The sequence below is a fragment of the Eumetopias jubatus genome, unplaced genomic scaffold (assembly GCF_037043125.1).
Source record: "Eumetopias jubatus isolate StellerSeaLion01/CBP00866 unplaced genomic scaffold, mEumJub1_p1.0 scaffold_6, whole genome shotgun sequence".
In the NCBI taxonomy this organism is placed as follows: Eukaryota; Metazoa; Chordata; class Mammalia; order Carnivora; family Otariidae; genus Eumetopias; species Eumetopias jubatus.
Window position 1 is genome coordinate 81,729,094 of NW_028274812.1, and position 19,338 is coordinate 81,748,431.

Here is a 19,338-nt window from a genome sequence, read left to right on the forward strand (position 1 = left end):
AATTCTCACCAAAATCTCAGAATTGGTCCATGTAGATAGTTTATCCAGTATACTGGTGTCCCATTTCTTTAATCTCTTTAACAGTCCACCCTTCACTTCTACTCTGTTTCAGCCATCAGCTCTGTGTCACACCATGAGTTTTGTCATTGCTCCAATTCAGCAAGTTAAAACTTTAGTATCATACTCTTTGACCTCGTGCTCAGAGTCCTCTCATATTCTCATAATTACTCTCTTGTTCATGCTCTTTGAGCTCACAGAGACCTCGAGTCTCTCCATTCTTCCTTTTTCTTCTGGTATGTCTATCTCCTCTTCCTTTATGGGTTTTATTGCTGTTCACCTGAAATACTTGTTTCACATTACATTTCTTTCTGGCCTTTTGCCCCTACTATGTAATGAGAATAAAAGTACCTGAGAAACCATATAACCTTTAATTTGAATTTGGTTGTTTTTACTTGTAAACTATATGGTTTTTACTACTAATGTTTAACTTGCTAAATCAGTGCTTCAAGGTAATAATTATATAGTTATTTTGTGATTCAGAAAACGTAAGATGCCTGTTATTATAGAATTATACCAGTGGATTACAAGCAATTAAATGCCAGATTTTTAAGTTGTATTTTAAAAATCGACTAGACATGGAAAAGTCTTCCTATACACTCTTCAGATTACCCTGTACATTCTTTTGATGGACGAAAACGGATGATCTTGAGCACTATTTCATGGATGGGAGGAAAAAATCCATTTTTGGGGATTGCTTACATCGCTATTGGATCCATCTCCTTTCTTCTGGGAGTTGTACTGCTAGTAATTAATCATAAATATAGAAACAGTAGTAATACTGCTGACATTACCATTTAATTTTATATTCTGAAAACAAATTTACTGCATGTGCATCAAGGCCAGTCCTATTCAACCTAGCTTTCGAATGCCAATGTCTGGTTAGTATGTCATTTTTGAAGTTGGCACATAACTTTTTTTTTAAAAAAAGCAGTTTTTGTCCTTTGCTTCTTTATGGATGTCTTATGGAAATATATGACGGGTATGAAACAAATTATATTGATCATATCAACACTGTAACTGCTGAAATGGCATTCTACTGTTTGCTTTTTGTTGGGTCAGGCCATAGGATGCATAGAGCCTCTTTCCTGTGAAATGCATCTACTGCTTAAATGTTTATGCTGTGTTGATAATATTATATTGACATATGATGCTGTATACGTGTGCCTGTTGTGAAGAAAGGGATTACAAGATGTATGAACATAATGACTTGCTAACCTTGCAGGATTCAGAGTTACAAAACGATGAAGAAAGACCAAATTAAATAAAACACTTCATCATTTTCATGTGTCGTGTGTAAAGACTTAAAGTACCATCTTTGTTGAGGTGGTTCATGTATTCAATTTATCCAGTACAGTTCTTTGTCAGGTTTAGCTTTGATTTCAAAGGACAAGGACATGCTTATCCTTGTTTAGTGTAGGAATTAATGGTCATGTCTGAAGAGGTGAGGTGGGTCTCAGGTGGGAGAATTTAAAATTCCTTTTTCCATTTGGTTAAGATGTTGCAGTCAGGAACCCCAACTCACTTGATATGTTTTTACATGTGATCATTTCCCTTGAAGCTTATACTTCGTAAGAGATACAAGAATATAGGTGAGATGGGAAAACTTGGCAGTCATCTTCTGCCTCAACTATAAACGAGATGTAAATGTTCAAAGGAGACTGTTTTCATTCTTGTGGTATTTAACATTCAGAAATTTGCTTCAGCATTGGAAATACCTCAAGCTGTTTTTATTTTGCAGGTAAGTTTTGATTTAAGTACTAGTGTTATATTGCGGAAATTTTAGAAAACAGTAACCTTCATTTCTTCTATATTCATTCAATTTTTGTATATAGGTCAAATGTGGATGTGTATGCACATTCTCTTTACTTAAGGTACCAATTATTTTGGTTGGTTTTTCCTAAAACATACTTTAAAAATAAATTCTTTAAATTTCCTAATTAAATTCTGGAGATTTTACAGTATGCACATGATAAATTATAATATATATATGGTTGAATTTATTTTATTTTCTATTAACTGGAATTATTTTAATATTCCTTATTGAATAAATGCTGTAATTTGTTTGCTATGGAACTTACTCTTGAATGTAAACTTATTTTTTCACATGCATGAAAATGTATGTCTTAATCAGAGATGGCTTAATTGCATTGAAATTGCCTTTTTTTTTTTTACTAAAATAACTCATATGTTTGTATAGAAGAATAGCTGTTTATTCAGAGTTTGTAATGACTTCCTTCGGTTATATTTTAAAGCAAAAGGTCTGAGTAATGTATCAGTTTTGATTAATATATGTTTTTTAAAAAAACCAAAAATAATGTAATGGTTAATAGAAATGTGCCATACTTCATAAGTTTTGTATAACATGAAATTCAGTTAAAAGAACTTATAGTTTATAATGACTCTTAACTGGTAGAATACTATTTGCATGAGGTACTTACTCTATGATTATCCTGAAGTTTCTGAGTGCATAGGGTATTCTTTGTCTAAAAATATCCTTTGTTTTGTCAGTCCTTTGGAATATTGTTATTGATTCTGATAATTGCCCCTCTTGCACATGGCAGTTTATTTTCTGGGATACGTCATTGGGGGAAAAGGTTTTTGCCAGTCTTTCCAGGTTGAGTTTATGTTGTTTAAGGAGGACTGCCATCCTGCATCTTTTTTTCTGATTAGGCGACCAAAGGTGCCACTAAAGAAAAATTGAAGACCTTTCCAACACTTTCTCATCTGTGGTGAAGACAGAATCTTAAAATATATTTGGAGTTTTATCTATTTTACAAGTTCATTGATGGCCTAATTCCCTTCTGGTCTCCTGCCATTTGAGCTCTGAGGGATTCCTGTTACTAATTATGAAGAATGTGGAACATTCAGATGGCCTATGTGAAGCATGGTGGGGGGAGGAAAACATTTCTTTCTTATGGGTTTTATGCTCATCTTTTGGAAATATTGATGTCATATTCAACTTTCAGAGAATCATATTGCATTTAGGTTAAGTAGAAGGCATTGAAGAATGCATTGACTTACAGGAAGTATTTTGATATATGAAGTTTCCCAATTGAAGGAATTATTTAATAAGTAAAAGCTAAGAAATTTCATCGAAATCATAAGGCAGTTAAAAATAAAATGGGAAAAATAACTGTACTACCTAATGGGGAATTATTCAAGAGGAGAGTCAAGTGAATATTTTTGTTTATTAGTTAGTAACAGTTTATTTGTAACCTTGATTATATTTAAAGATAATGTTCTGCTAGTATGTTCTGTATTAATAAAAATGAACAAAATTAATTTTGCTATGTTCAAGTGTCTTGCTAAAATAATAATGCCCCAGTGTTTTTGCTAATGTTGAACACTAAATTTTAGCTCAAGGTCAATAAGTCCCAAATTTTAACATTTCCATGTCTAGATTTGATTGCCAATATGTGTATGTGTTAATCACTTTGACATTAACTGCAAGATTTGTCTGTATTACTGGGAAACATCTCTTACCAGGAGGTGGTCAGATTGTCACCTGAATTATAGGCTGATGGGCTAAATTTGGTATTAGATCAAGGAGATGTCTGGTAAACAGAAAAGGAAGAACTGGTAGAGAAGCAAGGATAATGAAAATAATGAGGAGGGCAGGGCATACAGGAAATGAAAAGCCAGACCAGGAAAGAGGAACCGCTGACTATAGGGTTAATCAGTGCTGGTGAGCCTGCTCACCTCCTATCTTCATGGAAACACTGCCTTAGAATTATTGTATGGTCCTTTGTTGGTTAAGATGAAAAGTTTTGTTCTTTGTGAACACGGTTATTTTGAAGGGAAGGTGGAGGGAGTAAGGAAGTGCTGTTCCAAGAAGACATTTGATGCATAAATGTTTGTTGTAGAGTTTGGATGATCTAGTCAAGTGTTTTAGAGCTTTTTTTTTTTCCTTAGTCCATGCCCCATTTAATAAATATAAATCATATTTCCTCTATGTCATTTGAAATTTCAAAATAAATATTTCTAAAATCAAATCAGACCATGGTGACCTTATTTGATTTTATCTATTTGTAAATATATAAATTTACATCTTATCAAAGTAACGAGTATACACACTTAAAAAAAAAATCTCCCTGTCCCAACTTTATTTTTTTTTTAAGATTTTATTTATCCATTTGTCAGAGAGAGTGAGCGAGAGCGCGAGCACACAAGTAGATGGAGTGGCAGGCAGAGGAAGAAGCAGGCTCCCCATCGAGCAAGGAGCCCGATGGTGGGGCTGGATCCCAGGACCCTGGGATCATGACCCGAGCCGAAGGCAGACACTCAACTGACTGAGCCACCCAGGCATCCCTCCCTGTCCCAACTTTAACTTTCAGAGATAATTACTTTTAGTCTAAAAGTTTCTTTTGGTATTTGTTTTAGTATATCTAAATAATAAAATAATATGACTATTCTATTATTGCTTGATTTAACAGTTTTAGGCATTATTATCTTCTTGATAGTGTTACCTGAGGATTTAGCTCTTTAACACACCTACCTCCTTTTCTCCCATTATGTTATTATAGTTATATTTAGTAAATACAGTAGTTATTGTTTAATTATGACTATAGAACAAAGCAAGGCACCATAATACATTTTGCCTCATTTTATTTTTCGTAGAATTAGTAATTGCCTCATTTTTAACACATAACTTTCTGGAAACCTATCTTAAACTTTCTTCAATTTCTCTGTCAAGTCCATCAGGTTCTCATCAATAGTTTTGAAGGGTTTTTGTCCCCAAATATCAGATAATCTGATTCCCTGTTTTTACTAGGGCAGTCTATTTTGTATTTGTCTTTCTAGGCCAATCTGTACTGTGGTTCTCTCGGCCAGTTACAGAGCCATTATCCCATGACCTCCTCTTGTCACCCTTCTGTGTTGGATCTGTTTCCTGGTTTATTCTCTAGTTTACTGGAGCACTTCCTAAAGCACTTAAAGCTTCCTAAGAGGTGGTATATGAGAGGCCAGTTCTCTTGAGTCCTTACATGTCTAAAATGCCTTTATTCCGTTCTCACAATTTCATTGGTAGTTTGACTCCCTATACAAATAAAATAGTTTTCCCTCAGGGTTTTGAAGCTATTGCTCCACCCTCTTCTAGGTTTCATTGTTACTTTTGAGAAATCGGATTCTGTCCTAATCAGATCTTGGACCTCCTAGACTGATGCCTTAATTTTCTTCTCTTTTTCCCCAGTTGTTTAGACACTATTGTGTTTGTGCTTTCTAGATTTCTTCATTTTATCTTCCAACATTATCTTCTGTTGAATTTTTTGTATGTTTAAAAGGTATTCTAATTTCTAAGCCTTCTTTTATTTCTATTCTGTTTCTGAAATATAGTCATCTTAGTTCACAGATAAAATATTTTTCTGAGGATATGTATACTTTTCTTTCCTACTCTGTTAGCATCGATTTTTGTTGTTGCTATTTTAAATTTTAGGTTTTTTTTTCTCTTGTTCACGTAGGTGACTTTCTTTGTATTTCTGGCTAGTCTTGACAATCTGTCATATATGAATGGCCCCCCAAAAAACTAATTGAAATATTTTTGTGGCCAGTGCTTGACAAGTGATAGGCTTCACTAGTACAGTGCTACTCAGAAATGCCACTCAACGAATTATTTGTTCCTGTTCATGATAAAAAGGTTAGACAAGTAATAAAGAGTTGGCAGGTCAACAACTGTAGGTGGACCAAATTTTGAGAAGTACTGCATTAGAGAATGATTGTCTTGGAGCCAGTCATTTGGCTGAAGGCCTTTTCTTGGGGCTGTTCAGTTTCTCTAGGGAATTCTCTGGTCTTCAGTAGGAAGGGGTCAAGGAGGGTCTGCTTTTCTCCTGCCTTTAACTGCTTCTGCCTTGTCCTCCACCTCACCTTCTGTTTTCCACTTTATGCATATTTCCGTATACCTGTCCCTCTGCATATCCCTTCTACCTGGTTGTCTTCCATTACTTTTCTCCAGATAAAAGTAGAGACAGTGATGGAGGTGAGAGATTGTCTTTGTTTGTGAGAGGGATAGGACAGAGGTCTTTGGATCTGAGCATTCTGTTGTATATAATTTTCAGCTAGTCATTTTCAGGCCTATTCCTTCTTGCTGTAACTTTGATGTCCAAGTCTGAGCTTCTCCAGGGCTGTGGACCAATGAGCATGCTTCTCACTGGTGTCCCCCTTAGAGCCCCTCTGTCCTGCTCAATCATATTTCATTTGCTGTTTTCTAGAAATCTGCAGAAATCACTTTTCTTACCCCCCGCAACTCTCTATCCTTTTGGGCTCATGTCCTTAAAAATTGTTTTAGATGATCATACAGTAAACTTTACTTTTTTGTTGTCATGTATATTTCTGTGCATTTTAACTTAATGTATAGATTAACCACCATAGGATACAGAGCAGTACCATCAGCCCCCCCAAAACTCCCTTATCCTACGTCTTTGTACTCCCCATTTCCCCATCCATAAACCCTGGCAACCGCTGATCTCTTTTCCACCCCCATAGTTCATCTTCTAGAATGTCATAAATGGAATTATACCAAATGTAACCTTTTGAAACTGGCTTCTTTCATTTAGCATGCCTTTGAGATTCACCTAAGGTAATGATGCCTATCAATACCGCCTACTTTTTCAGTTCCTTTTTCATTTTATTGGGGTGAAAGGGAGAATAGATAAACTCTTGGAGCCAACCCACTTTTTTTAAACCAGAAAACTCCTTGAATTACTTTTTGGTACTTCTATAACATTTTTAAAGATCTTAAAATAGATTTGTTATGTACTGTCAGTGATATTAACGGGAACTTGTCTGTTGGTGTGTGACAAGTTTTTTTATCCAAGGTAATGTTGAAAAAGATTGAACTCACCGTACATCACTTTCACTGTCAAGATTGAATGCTACTTTGCTCAAGGACCAGAAATACAGGAAAAAATAGCTTTAACAATACATGTTAAATTGCAGTTGAATTAGTGGTCTAAAGTAATCGCTGGAGTGTGTTGTCTTTCCTCTTTACAACCAAGCTTGTAAAAGAGTAATTTATACATTATTGTCATCTTCAGCTTTAGCTAAGGTTTCACCTCACAATTGCACTGTACTTTGTTTTCTATCATCTGTGTCTGAAAAATGCAGTAGAAAGAGTATAGGTTTTAGAAGCAAGCTGACCTGGCTCTTATCTATATTAAAAAAATCTACCTTCACATTATTTAATCTCCTAAATCATTTGCCATTTCCTGTCAGTAAAATGGGAATTTTAATACCTACTTGACAGATTTTTGTTTTGAGGCATAAGGGAAGTGATAGATGACGAACATCTAGCAGAAAGTATAGAAAAACGGCAATGAACAATTCCCACTCCTTTTTGTCATGGGAAATAAACTCAGCCTTGAACTTTTTGCTCCGTTTGATAGTTGGCATCTTCCTTCCCTCTTCATTCTTAGCATATGGCTTTGTGAGTAACTCTCCTGATTTTCTTCCTACTTATCTGTCATTAGTCTCCCTTATATATTCCTTGGTTATGCTCACCACATAAAATGTTGGGAATTCTTTGAAGTTATATTCCAGGCCCTTTTCTCCCTTTACATATACTCCCTGAGCAATCATAAAGTTCCTAGTCACTTCTACCATCTTTACACTGATTTATCTTTTCTTATGCCTTGACATCTCTTCTGAGCTCTAGATTGTTCAGAATGGATCTCTTCTTGGATTGTCTTTGGATTTCCCAAGCTTAAGAAGGCCAAAACAGGAATCCTTTCATACTAGCCTTGGTTTCTCTTAATATTCCTTGATAGAGTGAATGATATGATCAACCACCTTATCAGTTGAGTCAGGAACCTCGCTGTCTTCTTCAGCTTCCCAATCCAATAAAATCACTATACTTTGATTTTTGAAGGCACTTCCTCATAGTTGGCTCTTTAATCCACCCCCTTATCTACATCTCTTTGCTACTATGTTATTTCAGATTTTCTTTCTTCCTTGTATTATTATTAGAGCCTTCTAACGGGCTTTCAGACCCTTGTAATTTATGTTCAATCTAGCCTTTCACTACTACCAGAATGATCTTGAAATAGAGTTCTGATTTGGACAATTCACCCCATAAACTTCTATTTTTTTATTTTTTAAAGTTTTTTTTTTTTATTTGCCAGAGCGAGCGAGCAGAAGCAGGGAGAGCGGCAGGCAGAGGGAGAAGCAGGCTCCCTGCTGAGCAAGGAGGCTGATGCGGGATTCGATCCCAGGACCCTGGGATTATGACCTGAGCTGAAGGCAGATGCTAAACCTACTGAGCCACCCAGGCGTCCCCCCATAAATTTAAATGGCCCTCATTCACCTTCAGGATAAAATTTAAAATCATTATTAAAATTTCACCCTACCTTCTTCCACTGTTCCCTCAGCCCCTCATTTGTCTTTCTGCTACCATAGTATTCGCAGTCCCCGAAGACATCTGTTCACCTTCTCGTCTTAGCCTCTGTCTAGGCTGTCCCTCTGCCTGGATTTTGTTGGTCTCTTTACCCAACTTTTTCTTCCATAATAAATGTTAACATTTATAGGGGCACCTGAGTGGCTCAGTAGGTTAAGTGGTGGACTCTTGATTTCGGCTCAGGTGGTGATCTCCACGTGGAGTCTGCTTGTCCCTCTCCCTGCCCCCGACCATGTGTGCTCTCTTTCTCTCTCTCAAATAAATAAAATCTTTAAAAAGTTAATATTTATTGAATTATATCATTTAATCTTCACAGCCATCCAATGATGATAGATACTATTATCCATTTTACAGATAAACTGAAGTATAGATTATGAAACTTGCCTTCAATCATAATCACTATTAAGTGACAGATTCAGGATCTGACTTCAAGTTATTAACTACAATATTTTTTCTTTTCACTACACCTAGCCATCTGTTTTAAAGTTACTGCAGTTGATCATGCTTGATTCTAAATCCAGGTTATTAATCATGTTCTTGCTGTAAGTCTAGAATGCCTTTTAATCTCTACTCCATTTATTCTGTTGGACCCTGCTAAAACTCACTACTTCATTTATTCTAATTCTACAAGACTCTGCTGAAATTTAGTCTTTCCAAACTTTCCTAATGACTGCTATCTTCCTTGAATTTCCCATGAGCAACTTTTGCTAAACCAGTTACCTAAGACTCATTTGTATACACATCATAACTTACTATTATGTGTTTATTACCTTCCTAATTAGATTATATGCTCCAGAAGGTTTGGAATTTTAAAAGTTTTTCCCTGAACATATTGCAAAGTGTTGGAATCATATTAGGTAGCCAATAAATTATTGTTCGACAGGAGTGAACTCAATAATACATTTTATATTATTTTTCATACACAAGGATTTTGGAGCTAGAGATAATTAATCCAAAGCCAGTCCTTAACTTAAATGATGAAAAGACTGAGGCTTGGCAATTAGATAAAATTATTTAATAATGAATACAGCAATTAAGAGATAACCAAGTGTTTTTTGATTCCTAACTGTAATAATCAAAGAAAATAAGGAATTATTTTGAAGTGCTATCTTTTCTGTAGCTAGCAGTTTTTGTACATTAAACTTCACATGAAGCTATTCTATATTGTTTTTATAAAACTGGAAGTGGATTGGGGCGCCTGGTTGGCTCAGTCATTAAGCGTCTGCCTTCGGCTCAGGTCATGATCCCAGGGTGCTGGGATTGAGCCTCCCATCGGCTCCCTGCTCCATGGGAAGCCTGCTTCTCCCTCTCCCACACCCCCTGCTTGTGTTCCCTCTCTCACTGTCTCTCTGTCAAAAAATAAAATCTTAAAAAAACCCAAAAAACTGGAAGTGGATGAAGCATGGTTTCAGAATTAAAACCCACATCCCAATCACACAAATCTCTATTCTGGCTTTCCTCTTTTTATTTATAGATGCTATAGGCAGGATCAAAGTAAGGATTGTAATCTTGTTTGTTTTTTTAAAGGGAAAGATTGAATAACTGTGATTTGGTAACTTTGCATCAGTAATTGTGATTATTTTCACTTAGTATTTTCACACATACTTATCTTACTGACAAGACTTAAATTAACCATTACCTACTCCTCATATTCCATATACCTAAATAGTGTACTGCCAGTCCTGTTATAATGTTCAGAAACCCTCTGGATATACTTTCTAATCATGTCTAGTAATCTAGTAATAATTTTCCAATATTACAAACGAACCTCAAACTGATGTTTTGGAAAGGAAACTTTTGAAAATAACTATTCTGCTACAGAGGATAAATTTACAAATCTAGAAATAAATTTCAGGTGTGCGTGAGAAGATCCAATAAAGTTTGATAGGCACCCAGGCCAATTTCAGGTATATTTTTCTGTCAGGATAATCACAATTTACAGAATAAGCACAAGGAGATGATGAGTGAGGAATCCTGGGACTGAAAAATGTTTGAAAGTAGTACAATGAATATCCAAGATTTTTTGAGTGTTTATTCTCAATAAGTTATTTCATGCGACATACCATTCATTTAACCAATAATTACTGAGCATTTTCTCTGTGCCAGTTACTATTCCAGATGCTGCAAGTACAGCAGTGAAGAAAACAGTTGTAAACAGTCATTATCTAACTTAAATCTTTAAAAGGATCATCCCTGTGTGGAAAATAGACTTGAGTGTAAAAGTACATGTAGGGAAGCCGGTTAAAAATGCTTTTGTAGTCATGCAAGCAAGAGATGGTGGGTTGGTCTGGAGTGGTGGGTAGCAGTCATGAGAAGCGGTCAGTCAGATTTTATTTTGAAGGTGTATGTATTCAACAGAATTTTCTAATGGGTTAGTTTATAGAGTATGATGGAAAACAGAGTTTGGGCTTGAAATGAAGAAAATTGCAGAGCAGAAGCCTTGGAAATAAGGGGTGGAGAGTAGAATTCAGTTTTGGTTTGAGATGTCCATTAAGACATCTAAGTGGAGATGTCGGGTTAAAGGAAAAGGTCAGGCTGGAGAGTTGTCAGCACACAAATGGTATTTCATGGCATTGGATGAAATCACAAAAGGGTTGAATGTTAAAAAAAAAAAGGCGGTACTCTGTAATTTAGAGATTGAGAGGATGAGGTTTCAGGAAACTAAAAACATTGCTGAAATGGAGAACCATCAAAAGAGGAAGCTCCTTAAGACTGTGTTTGAAACTACATATATGTTATACTGAATGGCATTTATGGCTTATTTCCAAATTAAAACAGTATATTGTGAAGGAGTGATCAATTATGTTAAATGTTGCTGATAGATGGAAAAGATGAAAATTGAGATTGACAGTTTATTTAACAATGTAAAGGCCATTGGGGATCCTAGAAAAAGCACCAAAAGCCTGCCCAAAATGGGATTTAAAAAAAGATTAGGAGAGTAAGAGAAGACAAGTATAGAGATCTGTGTTTTATTTTGAAGAGAAATGGGATGGTAACTTAAATGTTTGTTTAATATGGGAATATGTTTATGCTGATGGAATGAACAAGTAAAAAGGGGGAAATTGTACTAAGTGACATGCAAATAAGGATCTGCATCTATTTTAGGATCTAAATTATTTGAATCTTTGGTTCTTTTTGGACAAAACCATAAGGGTCCTTCATCCAATATGTAGATCTATTACCCAATATATCATTAATTCATCTGCTGGCTAACCTTTAGCCCTTTAAGCAGTACTAGGGAATTGGTAAAAAATTAATCTCTGTTCTTGAGAAGTTTACAATCTAGATGGAGAAAATGGTAAGACAGCACATAAAACTTTGACAAGTTCAAATTCTAGACAATCTACTTTTTTTAAAAATTTGTATGCTCCAGCTATTGGCACCTGGTAACTGTCCTCAAGGATTTGGTCGCAGTGCATAATACAGGGAGGAGATTAAGCCAGATGCTTTCAGTCCTTATCTAGGGAAGAGAAAGAGAAATTGGCTATTTAAAAACCTTGGTGAGGAAGAGAATCTGAACTGGGGACAGATAATTTGGTGGATCTAACCCAAAAGATGAGAGGGAATAATTTTGATATTACTAATTTTTATCCACACATTTCACCTATGCTGAACCCATATATCATCCACTGTCTATTTGAAATCACAATGGAATAATCAGAGTTTGTAAAAAGGTGGAAAGATTTTAGTACAGGGTAAATATGTTTATATTTATACACACTTGGTGGACACAGAGAATAAAGATATTTGTAATGTGACATTATTTAGGCAAAATTGATACAAGATACACAGCCTATCTACAATAATTGCTCTGCCTACCCACTCCAATCAAGGAAAGTGCCCCGCTCGACCTGAGACAGTAAGACTTAATTAAGAGCCCAGATTTGCCGTCCCATTTCTTGCCCCACAATTAAATTTTACCCCCTCTTTTCAGCATTTTCCCAGACACGGAGAAACGAGCGAACAGCTTCCACAATTTCGGGACACTGGTAGTTTCTTGCGTGGGGAGTCCTGCAGCATCCAAAGGTACAAAAAGATAAAAATTGGTATCCCGACGCAGCTCCTTGCAGCACAGTCTCAGCACAAGGAACAATAACGCCCTCACAAAGTTTCATCAGCGGAAAAAACGGATTGTATCCGTGTGAGAGGAGTTATCCCTTTTGTTTTGTATTTCATGCAGCTTCACAACAGGCCAACCCAGTGTTCTTTCAACGTCTATACAATGGCTCAAAGTTTGCTAAGTTTTAAAAAACCCTTTCTCGTTCCAAATACACTAATTTTCTACGATAGCCTGGTCTTACATTAATTTTATGTAAGCTAGTTAAAAAGTACATGACACGTCACTCTTCGCCTCTCTGGTCTCAAAAGTCCTTTGCTTCTTCCAGCCTTAGCTCCAGCGACCAGCCGCATGAAAGTCATCGGCCAGGTTGGGAACGAGCTGAAGAGACAGAAACGGCCCGTCGGCTAGAGCGGCCACAGCCGTACGGCCGCTCTCGTCTTTCTTTCGCTCTCTATGGTCAGAGAAGCTCAAGCCCCTCCTCCGCCCGGAAATGTCTATGACGCTTGCGCAAGGCCAGAAGGTAGTTCCGGTTCCGGTGCGGGGACTTTCGTTCCTGGTGGTCGGTTGTCGCGGTTGGTGGATAGTAACTGAGCCAAGATGTGGAATCGGCTGGTGAGGAACTTCTCGGCTTGTATTCTTAATGTGGGGCGGGAAGGTTGGCAATGGAGGCTAAGGGGCCTTGACTGAGACACCTCTCCTGGGAGGGAAGAAGGGTGGGAAAAGGCGACTTCCGAAGTCACCTTGGTCCGTGTCCTTTTCGCCTGCCGTTACTTTCCCTTCCATCTGTTCCTCTCGCCCCCTGTGTTGGGTAGATGAAGGGAGTGGAGAGGCTGGGAGGGTGACCAGAGGTGAGTTAGGCAGCCTTGGGTTCTTAACTGGCCACCCCTAAACCTATAGGTCATTCATGAAGTGGTAGCTCCGATATGAGTAAAACTAAGGTCCAACTGCGAAGTTTCTGATACCCGGAAGCTTCAGACAGAAAGATGTTCCAGTGGTACTTTGAAAGACTTTTAAATTTCAACGTTTGTGAGCTTTGTGAGCATCAGAATGCGGTTTAAAAAGCAAGTCATTTCACTTTTGGTTGGGACTTGGGGAGCAGTCATGGCAGAAGTGTAGTGTTGCTTCCATCAGGCGGTTCTTCAAGTGTCAGTGTCCTTCACCCCTCCTCCTGCTTTGAACATGTGAAATATTTTCCCAAAATTTCGAAAAAGTGAAGGAGAATGTAACCGTGACCGTTCTCTTGTAATTATTCAGTAAGGTTTTACTTAGCCTCTCAGTGTGTCATTTATTTTGGAATATAGAGTGCATATTTGTTTCGTTATTTAATTCAATTGGATATATAATGCAAGTTTCTTTTTTAAAAGAATTATACCCTATTAAAGGATTTTTTAGGAAAGATGTAATGAGGAAAGCATTTTAATTAAGTAGGAATCATGCCATTTTATTTTGGTATCAAGAAATAGATTTTTAATAATATGGTAGAATATTAAATGCAAATAGTTGAACTTAGTATATTTTGTAATCACTCTTTTATTTTTGTAATATCTGTATGTCAATGTTTTACTCAAGGATTATATGATGCTACTACTAGTTCAATCAGGTAAAGATGATTTTTTTTTCTTTTGCTCAGAATTGCTACTTGAATGTGGTTTTTGGAGACTGCAGAATTTTAATATAAAGAGTAGTAGATGGACAACCAATTGGAAAACCTGGCTGCTGGTTTAGGATTCTTACTGACAAATCGGATATGTTTTAACTGTCAGTTTCCCTCTTCTGTAATATTAAAGATTGAAAATGGTTGGTTTTGAAGGTTTCTTTAAGACCTAAATCTGCCTAACATCTATGGATTTTTCATTTCAGGCTCTTCGTCAGATTGCCCAGAGGACCATAAGTACTGCTTCACGCAGGCAGTTTGAAAATAAAGTTCCAGAGAAACAAAAGCTATTTCAGGTACTGGAATATTTTATAGACCGTTATTACTTGTAATAGTAAAATTACCAAAAGGTGGAGATAGGAAGTAAATTTGGCGATGTTTTGATTGTTACTGATCCTGCTATATTAGCAAAAGAATAATAAGAAACTATTGATAGCTAATTGGGCATTTTTTATATACAAGAGGCCCTTGGGGAAGCAGAAGAAACGAGAGGGAAAGGGTATTGGTCAAAGACACTTTGGAGAAGTTACATTGGGTTGGCACTCTTTGGGATAGTTGCATGAGAATAGACAAATAGACCATAGAAAGGGCGCAGAAACAGAATAAATATATATGTAGAAATTTAATATATGTTAAAGGTGCTATTTCATATCAGAGAGGAAAGGATACAATAAGTTGGTATTGGAAAAATTGGCTATTTTAAAGAAAGTAAAGTTTGATCCCTTCTGTATTGTATATTAAAAGATAAATTGCAGGGGTGCCTGGGTAGCTCAGTTGGTTAAGCATCTGCCTTCAGCCAGTTATGATCCCAGGGTTCTGGGATCGAGCCCTGTGTTGGGCTCCCTGCTCAGTAGGGAGCCTGTTTCTCCCTCTTCCTGTCCATCCCCCATCCCCCCCTGCCTCTTGGGCGCGCGCATACGCGCTCTCTCTCTCTCATGCTCTCTCTCTCAAAACCTTAAAAAAAGATAAATTGCAGATATAAATGCTTCTCCTGCAAAACATATTAGAAGAAGATATATTTTTTTCCAGTTTTATTGACATATGATTGACAAAAATTTTATAGAGGGAGCACACTCTCTCCCTTTCTAAAATAAATAAATCTTTTAAAAAATCTTTTCTGCAGAAGTAGTAGCATAAGAATATTAAAAAAAAGGAAAGAGGTTCTTCATTATAGGATTTTAATACCAAAAAAACCCTAACAACCTAAATACCCATTAATAGGAGACTAGCTAATTCAATTATGATATTTTTGCACAATGGAATGCTATGTGGCCATTAAAAGGAATAAGGTGGGCTTAAAGGGACTAACAGAATGGCTTTTAAGTTGGCAGTAAGTAGGGACGTCTGGGTGGTTCAATCGGTTAAGCGTTTGCTTTCGGCTCTGGTCCTGATCTCAGGGTCCTGGGAAGGGCTCCCTGCTCAGAGGGGAGTTGGCTTCTCCCTCCGCTCCTCCCCCTGCTCGTCCTCCCCCCTCCCAAATAAATTCAAATAAAGAAATAAAATATTTAAACAGATAGCATTAAGTGAAAAATAGTATATGGTAGACCCTTACAGCATAATCTCATTCTGTATATTAAACAAGTGTGTGTGTAAATTAGAAAGTAAGATAATGTAGGCATTAAAAATATTTACATATATTGGGATGCCTGAGTGGCTCAGTCAGTTGAGCGTCTGACTCTTGGTTTTGGCTCAGTTCATGATCTCAGAGTCCAGAGATCGCTCGGGCTCTACACTGAGCAGGGAGTCGGCTTCCAATTCTCTTCTCTTCCCATGGGGGGGGGCGGGGGTGTGTGTGTGTGTGTGTGTGTGTGTGTGTGTGTGTGTGTGTGTGTGTGTGTGAAATCTTTAAAAAATATGTTTATGGATATATATAAATATATTTATGGATATGGATATGTACCATCTATATATTATGGATATGTTGTGGTTTTCACATGAGGAAAGATGATGGGATAGAGTCATTAACTTTTAAAAGTAGTTAAATTATTAGTGATTTTTTTTGTTTGTTTTCCTGGGTGATCTCTGGTTTTTCCCAAATAAAATTTGATTAAAAAGCCTTGTATGCTGTAAGTTTCTTCCTTGACTTATGATGGGGTTATGTCATTATGTCATAAACAATAACCCATCATAAGTTGAAAACATTTTAAATTGAAGATTCATTTAATATAGTTAACCTACTAAATATAGCTTAGCCTACCTTAAACAAGCTCAGAACACATACATTAGCTTACAGATGGGCAAAGTCATCTAACACAAAGCCTATTTTATAATAAAGTGTTGAATATCTTATGTAATTTCTTGAATACTGTACTGAAAGTGAAAAAGAGAATGGTTTTATGGATACAGAATGGTTGTAAGCTTATTGGTTGTTTAACTTCATGATTGTGTGGCTGATTGGGAGTTGTGGCTGGCTGCCACTGCCCTGCATCATCAGAGAGTATCGTACTGCATATCACTAGCCTGGGAAAAGGTAAAAATTCAGAATTTAAAGTACAGTTTCTACTGAATGTGTATTACTTTCACACTATTGTGAAGTTGAGAAATCATAAGTTGAACCATTGTTAAGTCAGGGGCCATTTATATGCTACGTAAAAATAAAATACTTATATTTAACAGATGTATTAAATATCTACTGTATGCCAGGTGCTGGACTAGGGGTTAAGGATATAATGAAGGTTATAAACAAACCCCTCCCCCCCCTTTTTTAAGGAAAAAATAAATCTTATGATTAAATCTAAAGTGTGATGAGTACTGATCTTTTTAATAATTCAGTTGATGAACTTAGTGTATTTTCACAACTTTAACATTTATATATTCCTTGGAAAGAACATCTTTATTGGATCTCACTAAATTTAAGAGAAAGAATATTGACTTTTAGGAGTTCTTATCTTAATTTAGTGGAAGTAGAGACAGAATCAGGAAAATTGTAGTCTTTTAATTTTGATGTTTACAATATTTTAATTCCAGGGGTTTAAGGAGGCACTTAATTTTATATAAATGGATTAGTCTTTTGAACTTAGTTGAAAACAAATGACACATGTATTAATTATTATTGTTTTTTGATCTAGGAGGATAATGGAATTCCAGTGCATCTGAAGGGTGGAGTAGCTGATGCCCTCCTGTATAGAGCCACTATGATCCTTACAGTTGGTGGTAAGATACTTGGAGTGCTTGACTTATAGATAAGTAACAGTAAGGAAAACTAACAACTTCATTGCTTTTACTGTGCCAGTATTTTAACATAGGAAGTCTGTCTCCAGAATCTGAGATCTTAATGCTTTGCATGTGAGGATTCAACAGGATGATTGATACATATTATATAAGAGCATTTTAATGTCTAAAAAAAAAAACCAATAATGTTTGATGAGTATTTATGATAGAGGTAGCTTTCAGAGTGTGCTAATGGTGGCCCTGCAGGCCATCTACTCTGCCCCATCTACTGTAACGGGCTTTTTGAACATTTTTACTTTGATACATAATAAACATTTTACAACTACACTCAACATCCATGTTTATGACAGAAACAACCTGTATAGAACAACACTTATTACAGTACCCAAAGTGCTTTGAAGTTCTTTTCTGTGGATTGGGCAGGTCCATTGTACAGTATTAGCAGTGGAATATCACAAACTGTATGGTTGGAGCAGAGTGAAGAATTTGAATGATTGCTTTCTGGGGGAGTCAGGGAAACAATATTTGAGTGATTACTGTGTGCTTGTCCTATTGATAAGAATGCCACATTTATGTGGGATTTTTGGACCCCTTGTATTAAGTCTGTAATGTGTCCTTCTTTTAAAGTTGAAGAAATTGTGTTAATTACTCAAGATAATATTGCCTCTGTGTGGAAAAGCTGAAATTTGAACCCTAATTACAAAGTCTTCCTGCTCATGCCAAGGTGCCTTTGGCTTGGATTAAATACAGTGAAGGGGCATTTTTGGATGAAGACAACAACTAGATAGTGGCATTTGGGCTCTCTTAAGATAAAGTCCTAAATTCTTTTTGATCAGTGTGACTATTTCATAGGTATTCTGGTAGTTTTATTTTTTTATTTTTATTTTATTTTTTTTATTCTGTTGAGTTAGACAGTACATGATACAGTACATCCTAAGTTCTGGTAGGTCGTTTTAATAATTTTTCACTTATTAGCTATTACATTAAACTTGATAATTTAAGTGTATCACTCTTCCTTGGTTTTATATTGATAATACACTTTAGGGAGTGCTTGCATATCTTGACCCCTTTTTTGGTATTTGAATCATTCTTAGCATTTCTCAGGCAATCTTAGATTACTATGGAAATAGCCTTTATATATGTTCTTAAACTTACTTAAAAATTCTTTTACATGTTATTCAAGTTGACAAATATATTATTGTACTGTATCTAACACTTTCTATAGAAGTTAACTGATACTAAAACTAGATTAAATGTGTTTAACATATATTTATTTTAAATTTTGCCAGCACCTATCAAAATACTTTTTTATGTTCCCATAAAAGTAGCAATAATGCCAGACTTGCCTCTTTCTCTTTACAGCCTTTTAGCTAGAATATTAGGTTTATGCATAGAAATCTCAGAATTTCTTAGAAGTTCTTTTTTTTGTTTCTTTTTATTTTTCAGGAACAGCATATGCCATATATCAGCTAGCTATGGCTTCATTTCCCAAGAAGCAGGATTGACTTCAGTTTATCATCTCAGCAGGCAGTTGGTTCAGTTCCATTCTGCTCTCTATGGACCAGATAAATAAATGAGTTCTTCTTTGGGGATCAATATTTATTGACTTATACTAACTGCCACCAATAAAGCAGACTTTACCATGCTTTGTCTTATTTTATCACTTTATACCAATAATTTCAATTTTTGATCAGCCTTGTAAATCTTAGGTAGGGAGCAAAAAAAAAAAAAAAATGGTTCTTTTGTCATTAGGGTTGTATAAAATACCATTGTGATAATAATGAAATTTTATTTTTATAAATAAATATAATAGAGCAGCTCAGACTTCCACAGTGGATGGTATTCAGCCTTAAATGAATGTGACACTTGAAAGCATATTTCTTTGAATTCCTCCCATCCCTGCTGTATTATATCCAGGGATATGCTAGAACCTGGGGTTAGTGGAAAGCAGGTCATTTTTGGCTCCTGGGGGTTCAAATGTCTTTTTTCTCTCTCTCAGCTATGTTAGTG

The 19,338-nt window shown here is 36.1% G+C and overlaps 2 protein-coding genes across 3 annotated transcripts in view; both read left to right on the forward strand.

The window, feature by feature from the left end:
* Positions 1 to 3,342, forward strand: part of CDC50A (cell division cycle 50 P4-ATPase accessory subunit A) — a 32,544-nt gene extending 29,202 nt beyond the window's left edge. Inside the window, exons 7-8 of one of the 2 annotated variants that reach the window (XR_015768343.1) lie at positions 665 to 1,798; positions 2,731 to 3,342. Coding sequence is in view for 1 of the 2 variants with exons in the window: in XM_028097636.2 (XP_027953437.1) it covers positions 665 to 858 (194 nt within the window). In the remaining variant the exon portion in view is untranslated. Of the gene's footprint in view, positions 1 to 664 lie in introns of both variants that reach the window. The other variant, XM_028097636.2, reaches the window with a different exon arrangement.
* Positions 3,343 to 13,007: 9,665 nt separating this feature from the next.
* COX7A2 (cytochrome c oxidase subunit 7A2) lies at positions 13,008 to 18,973 on the forward strand. The gene is made up of 4 exons (XM_028097637.2): positions 13,008 to 13,115; positions 14,364 to 14,453; positions 17,226 to 17,310; positions 18,775 to 18,973. Exons 1-4 carry the CDS (start codon positions 13,101 to 13,103, stop codon positions 18,831 to 18,833), a joined length of 249 nt encoding a protein of 82 aa, XP_027953438.1. The 5' UTR covers positions 13,008 to 13,100; the 3' UTR covers positions 18,834 to 18,973.
* The last annotated feature ends 365 nt before the right edge of the window (positions 18,974 to 19,338 follow it).

Bases quoted from the DNA above. Each gene is read 5' to 3' on its own strand.
- COX7A2 (XM_028097637.2), top strand. The intron at 14,454-17,225 runs GTACTGGAATAT...TTTTTGATCTAG, and splicing joins AGAAACAAAAGCTATTTCAG to GAGGATAATGGAATTCCAGT. The intron at 17,311-18,774 runs GTAAGATACTTG...TTTATTTTTCAG, and splicing joins TATGATCCTTACAGTTGGTG to GAACAGCATATGCCATATAT.